The 10,904-nt window shown below is 41.1% G+C and overlaps 1 protein-coding gene across 3 annotated transcripts in view; it reads left to right on the forward strand.

Moving 5' to 3' along the window:
• The first annotated feature begins 663 nt into the window (after positions 1-663).
• The window catches only part of LOC106959568 (uncharacterized), a 21,337-nt gene continuing 11,096 nt past the window's right edge, over positions 664-10,904 (forward strand). For 2 of the 3 annotated variants that reach the window (XM_015052222.1, XM_015052224.1), the window contains exons 1-8: positions 665-1,261; positions 2,246-2,401; positions 4,758-4,876; positions 5,082-5,253; positions 5,338-5,456; positions 5,688-7,218; positions 8,566-8,672; positions 9,700-9,773. In XM_015052222.1, the coding sequence (XP_014907708.1) occupies positions 679-1,261; positions 2,246-2,401; positions 4,758-4,876; positions 5,082-5,253; positions 5,338-5,456; positions 5,688-7,218; positions 8,566-8,672; positions 9,700-9,773 (2,861 nt within the window). In that variant the 5' untranslated portion in view covers positions 665-678. Of the gene's footprint in view, positions 1,262-2,245; positions 2,402-4,757; positions 4,877-5,081; positions 5,254-5,337; positions 5,457-5,687; positions 7,219-8,565; positions 8,673-9,699; positions 9,774-10,904 lie in introns of all 3 variants that reach the window. The other variant, XM_015052223.1, reaches the window with a different exon arrangement.

Below are 10,904 nucleotides of genomic sequence, written 5' to 3' on the forward strand. Positions count from 1 at the left end.
AAAAAGAAGTTCTGAAAATCATGTGTGCAGTATTTATTGTTGCTCTATAAAAATATCTAAAGTTACTGAAGTTTCTGGTTGCAATACTGTAAACAGCAGTGTAGATTATTGCTTTACTCTTTTGTCAGTAAATAGTTCTTTAAGATGCCAGTCTGAGTTTATGTGCGTAATAAAGTTCTCAAATGTGAATGTTGCTTTGAGATTTATTACCTTATAGCGGTGCCATTTAAAACCTTTTCCCTCAGCAACCAACTTTTTATTATTATGCTTGGATACAGCTTTAGGAACAGCCAGCCTCTTTATTAATGGACTTTGGCAGCTCACCCTCCTTATGCCGGGAGTCCAGGCCATAACATAATATATTGCAAGCTTAAATTTATTTATTTTTATTAGTATTCTCTAATACTCTAATTATCTGTAAAACTGAATTTGAAGATTTTGTTAATTGGGGACCACAATAAGCAAAATGGACAGAAATGAACGTTTAAAATGTAACACTGTGTGTGAAGAATCTGTTAAATAAATTGCTCTTTTCATTATGTCTATATTTATTGGGATGCACTTGTGTAATAAAGTAAAATCTGACATAAACAACGACAGCAGACGGAGTTGTAGTCTAGAGCCCAGTGAGCATGCGTCATCAATTTGTGCCAATTAGTGAGCAGGTGTGTTAGCAGGATGTCTACAAATCAGACAGCCGCTCGTCCCTCGGTCCCAGTGTTTTGGTGCATAGAGAGAAAACAAATAGTATCTGCAATGTATTTGAAACTAAAAGGGTACTGCTTGGGTGTTCCACTTTTATACACCTTATCGACAATAAACCTGTCTTCTTTAGTCCGGTGTGAGCTCACAGCTCACTCCCTCCAGCCAACCTCTCGGTCGGCTCCTCACAATGTCGGGAGCGGTGTTTTAACGACCAGAGTCCCCGGCGACCCCTCCACCAGAGCGGCCAGGCACTTGGCCTACTTCAGCGGCCCAAGGCGCCAGAACCTTGAAGACGATGACCGGACAACGACGAGGCTCCCCGGACCCGGGTCAAAGCGGGGAATTGGAGCCAAAATGGCGTCGTCTTCAAGTTTAGCACCCCGCTACAAACGCTCGCAAACGGAGGGAGAAAGGCCGTTTACTTCTCACGAGGTTCTGGATGGGAGCTGCAGCAGGGGAACCATCAGACGTGTAGTTCCCGGGAAGTTTTACGTCACCGGTCAGCTGGAAGCAAACCCCCGACATGGAGGCTACCGGTCAGATTCTGCTGCTACAGGTGAGAGACCTGGCTTCTTCTACTACATGCAATGTTTTTTTTTTTTTAAAAAAAACGCCTATTAAGTAGATTTGTTAGGCTTGTATGCGGCATTGAAGTGTAATCATTGGGAACACACCATTAGCATGAATCGGGCTTAAATATGGGTTTCTGACGGTACCGAAAGTATAAATTTTGCTTTAATCAGTTTCCGTGTTTGATCAGGTTTAAAATAACAAAAAAAAAACAACAAAAAAAACCTGCTGGTCATTTTGTTGCTTCAGTATTTATTTCAGAAGAAAAGAGTGAAATGAACGCAACTTTTTGAAAATACTTTGTCTTCAGTTGTCCCAAAAAAAGAAAAAAAAAAAAGATTTAAGATTTTTAAAGCTATTTCACCAAATGCTAGTTCTTGTCTGTACTTGCCAGCTTCGCCAAGTTTGAAACTTGAAAACATCTGTTCATATTTAGTGTGATTATAATTATAATTGTTGATTTTTTATTACCTTTTTGATAACCCTAATCTCCAGGTGTTTCTATTGTAGTATTATTATTGTGCCTATGACTAATGACACCATAAACTGTTTTCATCCCAGCAAACACTGTGTTCTCTATTTAAGATTGAAAACTTGGCTGGTTTTGTTTTTAAGTTGTTAAACCTGGTTTGTGTTTAGGTTTTTCCACATGTTGCCACCAAACGACTTGTCTCAATGTATTTGTCTTTCAGTTGCATTTTTCTAGTTTAAGGCGCATTGGGACACTCTGTCCGTCTTGTATGTTTGCTTCTGCAGCCTCTCCTTTTTGTTTGTACTTTACTCTAAATTTCCAACACAGCTGACTGTGATTAGCCGCCATGTTGCTTGTCCGTCAGGCCCAACGCGCTCCTTCATGTCTGCTAACCTCTCTTGTTTCATGATTGCATAACTTTTCTTAACGGTCCAATTAGGAGACACAGTTGCATTCCCTTTCCACCCCAGACATGTTCAGATGTTTTGTGTATCCCAGTCCAGACTCAGGACAGCCGGGCGAGCGGCGCCAGTCAGCATGCTGGTGGCTCTGAGGAGAGCTGGCGTAAGCTGGAGCCGTCGGTGGAGTGTGGAGATGACGCCATGACCCTGACTGTGAGGAGGAAACGAGCCGCACAGCTGCTGCTGGACCACGGTGAGGCTCGATCTTCATCCTGTCCCTCATCTTTAATACGTTCCGTTTCATTCTCCCAGACTTAATGCAAGAAGTCCAGTTGGAAAGAGGAGACGTTGAGGAAAACAGTTTGAGAGCTGCAGCATTCGGTCTGCTCATCTGGAAAGCTGTGTAAATAATTTCTCACTGTATCTTGACACTAATATTTAAAAAAAGAAAAAAAAAATCACAAACAAGCATCAGATCTACAGGGAAACATTTTTCTTTTGTGTTCCCCCGCAATAAGTTTTGCATTCCCTCTTAATACACATTTAAAGAGCCTCAGTGTGTGCTCTTAACTCTTTGGTGCAAAAATCTGATTGAAAATCAATTTATTCACTGCATGTTTATGTCTGTCTGTGTAAGGTTGAGATGGAAACATCTCTTTAAACCATTCAAAGAGACGCAATCAAAACTGTCAGATGACTCATTACCCAGTGATAATAACTCAGAAATAGTCATTCTTCTGGAAAGTTTCTGTCATAGGTTTGTGGTGCATTTCTATCCTAAAGAAAGACATACAACTTCAGATCCATAGATCTTTCAGTATTTTGCTAAAAAATTAGTTCACTGATTTTGATGAAAACAACAAATGCCTGATTGGGGGGGGTAAGGAAGTAGCTGCCACTGGGGGGCAGCATAACCTGAGCTCTGCTCCTGCTTTCTTAGGATCTCTCAGTGTTTTGTTAGTTAAAAATGAGGTGAAAACGTCTGTTTAACCTCGTCTTTCTGTCTGGCTAAACCATTTAGGCATTAAGGAGGTAAAAGTGGATTATTTCTATAAGGGGCTGACAAATTGTTACCAATAAGTTATGATAGTTTTTCTTTACCAGGATATTTGATGTCAAACATTAACATTAGAAGAAATAAATCTACAGCTAAAGTGCCGACACACCTTTATGGAGATGACCTGTATTCACCTGGCTCTGCTCCAAAGCAGGACGTTGGTGAGCTCTGAAGTGAAATTGAGCCGCTGAGGAAATTATTTAATTCATTACGTTTGGTACTGAATGTACAGAGGATGAAAACGTTCCAGCTCTCCAATAATTTACACTTTTTGTGCTTGAGGTGGAACCTATTGAGTGTCATTGGACAAATGTTTGGTTATTTTCTCTCTTTGTCAGTGCATGTTGAACATTGAGTAAAAGGATGAAGTTGGGTAGGAATATTAAGGCCTTTCTTTGTTTCAAAGATTTGTCCTCTGCTTGATGCTGTCTAGATCTTAACTTGGAATAAAATATATTCACTTTGGTTTTTGCAGCTGTATTTCCACGATGCTGGAACGTGGGGAGGGTTTGTAGATGAGTATGGATTACTCTGTTTCCAAGGCTTTGAAGGTCTTTGTCAACATCCCAACGAAGCGTTGTAATACTGCTGAACTGTGCCAGAAATGTTGGTTCCCAATTTACTGCATTTGGATAGAGCTGTTGCCTGAAACTGCTTTGTTAACCAAATGTGTTCTTAAACAGGATTCCCTGGTTGCATGAATGATCACATTCCCAGTTTGGGAAACCAGAATAGTAACTAGAAAGTTGACCTTACCCGTACGCACTTAGATTGTAGTTTTTCTTGATTGCTTCGACCTGCTTGAGAAACTGGGGTCGACTCCGTTCATCATCTGTCTCATTGGTATTTTTCAAAACGGTTAAGACGGATGTCAGCAGTGAAGCACTTCATGCTTCACTGGTTTAACCAAGAAAACCAAACCAAAATCACCTGTTGGCTATTAAAAACACATCAGTATGAAATCACCTCCTTCACACTCCTTCAACTACAGCGATCAGTCTGCAGGCCTTAAAACATCTATGTTGTCGTTCACCACAATCTATGAAGAGATCAAGAAAGATGAGTCATTACTGGGCATTTCTGATTCTTTAATTAGATTTTTATTTTGGTTTATATTTATAGTATTTTATCTAATGTTTACAGTTTTTATCCAGTTTAGATAAAATAGTCTTTGAATCAAAATTGTGCATCAAAGCATTTCTGATTCTGGATCAAATTCTTTGAGAACGAACATTAACACAACCCATGTAGTAAGATGACATGGCACTGGCATGAAAGCAATATAATGGACTACAATGACGAGCTGAGGACTCTGTTGTTGTCCATCATGCAGTTATTGAATGGCTCATCCACTTGGTTGCAAGCTGTGTTTTATGGTAATGTTTGTTTTTTGCTTATTTTAAATGTTTTGCCACAGTTGGACTCATCATGGTCTTACCATGATGAGGCTTCTGTAACATTTTGAAAATGTGTAGTTTGAGTCAACAGCTGACCGAAAGCAGTCCAGAAAAACTGTAAACTTTGTCCGTCATTTATTTCCACTGTGTTTCAGTGAACGGCTCATCGACGCCCCTGCTCCATCTGCCTCAGCAGTGTGGCTACTCTGTTCAAAGCTCCTGGAAAGACCTCACTCTGACGGCTCAGTATGACGCCTGCCACGTCGTTCGAGAGGTGTGCTGCTGTTTTTTAATTACTACACGAATCACATAATCATCTAGTTTATAGTTATTAAACCAAAACTTTGACTTCACCGTTTTTAGCTGAAATGACTCAGAGGTGTGGTGGAGACTTTCTCTGATGCATTGACTAGCTAGATTCTTCTCCAAAGTGTGTAAAATCCTGTTTTTGGACATATTATTAAAATGCTTCCCCTCAGGATGATTGCTATGTGTTGCCTCTGCTGTGGAGGGGGATTCCCGTCAAGGTCTCCTGCCCGGTCTCCCGGCTCCACCTTGGAGGCGAGGGGCCGTCCTCACTCTGCTGCTCCCCCAACGGCATGACGGTGAAACTCAGAGGACCGTCTGCTGTGGAGAACCCGCATATAAACGGTACCATTTCTTTAAGAATCAGGAAGCACTCAAAAAAAGAGATCTTTTATTTTAATATCAGGTTACGCTTCTGCCCCACTACAGTTCGGGGTGAATGGACTCCTCTGGGGCTGTTGGCTGAACAGTGTGGTTACACTGTGAACAGACTGGCTGCAGAGACGGCCGTCGCCATGCCGTTCATCACTTGTGGTATAACTGTAAAGGTATAATATAATAACTGTAAAATAGTCAAGCATTGGATTTAAGTGACTAGCTCCCACCTGGAGGTGGCGGTATTAATTTTTTGAATGTGTGCAAAAAATATTTGCAGCATGTCAAAACTCAAAGGATTAACTAAAGTACTGTGGTAATTTGGCAGTAGCAGGAATAATTGTTGCTTTGCGACAAAATTGAACCATCTTTATTTTTTGAACCTGCAATAAATTCTCTTTCAGGATGGAAAAAACACACTTCTGCTTAAATTAGGGGAGGAGATCTTCATGTTGGCTTGTCCTAACTCTGCTTTTGGAGAAGTCTCAGCCGCCCATTGGCCTCTGGCTGACAGCCCCACGGATTTCACCAGAAAGCTACCAAAACCAAAGCTCGAGTCCCTCAGGCATTTAGCGTTTATGCCGCCTTTCTACTTGGCTCCACCTTACTATCCTCACCCAACATATCACCATAGTTACTCTGAAAATAAAGAACAGGACACCCACAGCCCTCCTACTCCTCTTTCTGTGGCTCCGATGGCTGACTTTAGTTCCCAGCTGAACTCGCAAGACCATTACTTCCTGTCTCTTAAAGATGTACAGGAAAACTTTATGACCCAAAAGCCCCTTTCATCTAAAGAAAAGTTGTCTAGTTTGGGTTCATTACATAAAGACCAAAAGCAGAACCAAGTTGCTCCTCTCTTGGATGTCTCAATGAATAGTTTCTCCCCTACAGCTCTGCCGGTTCAGGTGGAAGCTCCTCATTCCCACCATCCCAGCCATGATTTTAGCTCCCATTACCACTACCACCATCACCCAAAGATCCCTGCTCCAGGCACACCTCAGGGCCCAGGTCCGGGTCTTCCTGGATCACAAACCTCTTCCGATTCTCCAAACCATCAACCTCCATCCGAGCAGCTTGAGGGTCTGAAAGGGGGACCAACCTGGATTTCTTCACCTGTAGACGCCCAAAGGACGAACAAAGTGACAGCAGTTCACTCACCTTACTTTACTCATCGCTTTCCTTTCTACTATTACTACCCACATGTTGTAAAGGGTGACATGAAAAGACTGGGGCTTTCCCATCTAGATTGGACTGCAAAGACAAACGCGTCTTCATTATCCTTAAATCCTGAAACGCAGAGTATTAATCCAGAGCCAGAAAAGGAAAAAGCAGATGTTCGGCCCAGTTCGAAACCAAAGCTAGAAGACAAAGACGACAAACGTTCTACCTCCGTGTCTCCAGCCCCAGAAAGACCAGATCCCATCGCAGTTCCTCCTGACAAACCAGTGTTCCCCACTGCAGGATTCACGTATAACGCAGATCCCTACAAGTACTACTACCATCCATACTATAACTACTACCTGAAGTATTACGCACCAGAAGCGTTGCGTGGCGTCTACAACCATCTGGGTCGAGCTTTGTCAGATTCCTTGTCGGTACAACAACCTTCCCACTTGAGATATCAAACCAGTCCTCCTCCCTCTGAACCAGGGTACGACATTTCTAGCAGACTGACGTTCCCTTACTACTATTACTACCACTACTACCTGCCTCAGCTGTTCAGATACTACCAGCAGCTCCACCTTCCAGGAGGTAAAGACTCAGATAAAGACTCTACATCTCTGCTTTCCCCAAATGTGGATTATAGTGACCTGCAGAGGTTTTCTCGTGCTTCTGACGGCTGTCATTCCAGCGCCTTCAGTCCAGCTTACTCCAACTATATTGCTTGGCACCGCAGTGGGTTTAAAGAGAAGCTGGGTGACTACATGAGAGGTAAATAATCTCATTAGGAATCGTTTGTTTATGCTTAATATACTTGTTTTTGTATTTTTAACAGTAAAATGCTGTGGAGATGGAATCAGGAAATGCATCATGCATCAGGAAATGTTTTCTGGGTGGTGTTTCAGTGGAGGTGAACTCTAAGAAAAATCCTACAAACGCAAAAATCTGACTCCTGTCCACTGTACATTTTGTGAAGAAGGAAGTTGTCGTTTTGTTCAGTAGTTCTTGGTGCAGCGCCACCACAGGTGAGGAGGGGAATAGACTTTTCAAAGGTTAATTTGACACAGTGCAGTGTCAAATTAACTAGCTGAAATGTAACAAATATTACAACCGTTGTCCCATATTGGACTGAGTCTACCACTTTTATTGGTGTGAAGACGCCCAGAAGATAAACTTGACTTCATACGACAGCCATATGATACCTTGAAATTAGCCTCTGTCTCTTTAAGAACCCTGCACACTTTCTGACGCCCCACCTTCAGCAGGTCATCACAGCAAAGCTTCTCGTCATGCCGTTACAGCCGTTCTTAGGAGTGCTGTAGTTTGTATGATGAGCTCAGCAGACCTGCAGCTCCACCTGGTTTTTGCTAATTGCTGCTGCCGCTAGTCTGAAGGGGCTCAGCTGGAGACTGAAGCTCAAAGGTGGAGTTTTGGGAAAATGGGTGGTGCATTTTATGAGCAACCCTGAACGGCTACCATGAAAAATGAAATGAATGTGTAAATGGATCAAAATGACGCTCCAGGTATGTTTTTGATAAGGGAATATAAAGCTAAAAAAAATCTTTATTTCAGTATCGGGCCAAAAACATAAAAATCTGACCAGAAAATCTCTGGGTTACATGTTTGTGTCCTGAAGCGTTGAGGCATCAGGCTTAGCTGTTACTCATCCGCTAAGGATTTATGAGGATGTTTTTATCAAAGCAAACAAAATGAATCAAGTGAAATCATTCCAGTTTTCATCCCCCTCCTTGTTTCCCCTCCACATATGTGATCAGAGTATGACTAACCCAAACGGCCCGCCCCACCCTGCTGTCTTGGACCCGTTTCAGATATTTACTGCAGTAACTGTTTTTGGCTGCCGCTCACACATTTTACCTCTACTGTCTTTCTAAGAGGAAAAAAAAAAGAAAAGCTACCTTGTTGGTACTTGTCCCAAAACCTAGAAACCAAAAGCTGAGCTAGTCTGAGGGTTGTTTTGAACACAAACGTTAAAGTTAATTTGTAATAACTCTGTGTACTTTGAGGTGCTATGCTGAGCTACGTGACCTTTGGGTCAACAGATGGCCGCGCTGGGCTGTTTTGTCTTTGCTCTGCCTGAATCTTTGTTGAATCCCTCAGCAGCCCCACCTGCTCCCTCCTCTGAGGACAGGAAGGCTCCCTGCAGGCTGCAGAAGCTTTCCTCAGATCCAGACGTCCACGTTGCTCCCCCGGATGGCTGCGAACGTGTAAGAAACACGTCTGTCGGTCTCGAATTAATTCATAAATTGTCGATTTTCATTTATTTTTTTTCTGTTGGAGTAGATGAGTTGCTTGCAGTTAATGAAAATCAGTATTGTATAAGATCAGTGAAACAAATAAAGAAAAATGATGTAGTCTGGCTTATGCATTCAGAGAAGAATGCTGACTTGGCATTTGTCCCTCATGCAGCAAGATATCCTGAAGAAGGGAAAAATTATATATTTCAGTGTTAAAGAAGCTGGTGGTTCAGAGTGCTTTGTCCAGGCATGTTAAATTGAGTGGAAGGAAAAAGTGTGGATCAGGAAATGTGCACAAGCAAGAGGGATGAAAATGTTAATGGATCAGATTTTTTAAAATTCCCAGGTGAAATATTTGCTAAAACAAATGTGACACTGATTTATACCACACTACTTTGTTGTGGAGAATTAGTTCTCTAATGTTTGTTTTCACGCATGTTAAATGACAGGGATTGTGTGTGTGTGTGTGATGGGAATCTTTAGTTTTATTTTTGCTGTCTGTTTTTTTAAAGGCTCCAGTCAAAGACTGGGTTTGCAAATTAGCCTGTCTAGAAAACCCATGTACAAAATGATTTTGTTTTTAATATTAACTCTTAAAAACGGGTAAAGTAGACTAAATAGACTTGAACTGTAGCTGGAGTCGGTGCTTCAGGAACTCCCACACAGATGTTTTCAGCGCCAAGTTGTATTGAGCCACTCCTGAAATAATGATTTTTATGAAGATCTTAAACGGGTAAAATGGAGGAAAAGGAAAAAAATCTCTTGTTAATCTGAGGTTACAATTAGAAATAAACAACCATTTCCATGATGATCTAATTTCAGGTCCATTTGTAAATTGAAAGAAATGATGCATGACTACAGGAAGGGCTGGGAAACTGGAATTTTGTGTCTTAAGAGATTCAGCCTCAAACTTTAAAACTGGTTTTCCATCTGAATCCAAACTTGACTCCAGAGACATAATGAATTATTATTCTGTATTTTTTTGCTCTTTTCTTAGATGCCTGGTCAGACCGTGGTCCATCAGGCAGAAGTTCACGGCCTCCTGTCGGACAGAGGTTTCTTCCCTGTAAGGTTAGCAGTCGCTCTCTCGGTGCATCTTGGGTTGAATAGTCGATTCTGTTCTGAAAATCGCTTTTGTGTCCGTCAAGTTTTCATTCAGTCAGGTTGCTTTAGGTTTATTTTTGCAAAGCAAATAATTCTTTAGTGTTGCATACTTTGACCACATCCTGTTGGAATGCTTCATGGGGAAATATTTGCATTTCTGATGACGACATAAAAATGGCTTTATCGTTTATTCCAAGCCAGGAAAATCAGATGCAGTATAATATGTAATCTCTCTACACTTGGTAAGAAAAAAAGCATAATATAATGGAATAGAAAAATAAAAATCAAACGATTTCACTTGGAAAGGATTGGCTTACCGCCCACTCCTTAATAGATTCTGCAGTTGCTGGCATACATTATGAAAACCTGAAAGTTTTAGGTGGTTAATTTTGTCAAGTTACTCTGTCAGCTAAAGCATTAGCATGCTGCCTTTCCTCTTGAACTTTTCCAAAGCTAGTCATGTTAACATTATTATGTTGAACTGATTTAATTGGGATTAAAATGTTGAAATTTCATCATTGGAAAAAAAAATGTGGTTTTTAGATGTTAAAGCTGAGAAGTGTTGCTTGGATTTGCACTCAGCCTCTCTCTGGGTCGGTACGTTTTTGGAGTCACTGACTCCAACTACAGCACACGTCTTACCTGTTTTTCTACCAGCTTTGCACACCGAGGAACTTATTTATTTTATTTTCTTGTCCAATTGGTGCTGCAAAATGATTCAGTCTTGAACGGAGAACATCTAGGAGGCAATGTTAAAGTGTTTTATATCTGAACTCTGACTTGAGAAGCTATTGTTTTACAAGCTGTCTGTGCTTTCTTTAAAAGTATTAAATGTGTATAAAACTAACTTGGGCTCACTGATCCAAACTGTTCTGTTGTGACTGTTAAATGTTTCCTTGTTGGTAGGTCTTATTCTTATTTTGCCACCATGTTTCACAGTTATAGTGGTGTGAAAAAGTGTTTGCCCCCTTCCTCATTTCCTGTATTTTTGCATATTTGTCACACTTAAGTGTTTCGGAACATCAATCCAATTTAAAAAATGGTCGAGGACAACACAAGTAAACACAAAATGAAATTTGTAAATGAAGGCGTTTATTA

The sequence above is a fragment of the Poecilia latipinna genome, unplaced genomic scaffold, assembly GCF_001443285.1.
Source record: "Poecilia latipinna isolate Pla-1442-1.1 unplaced genomic scaffold, P_latipinna-1.0 Scaffold1096, whole genome shotgun sequence".
Taxonomy (NCBI): Eukaryota; Metazoa; Chordata; class Actinopteri; order Cyprinodontiformes; family Poeciliidae; genus Poecilia; species Poecilia latipinna.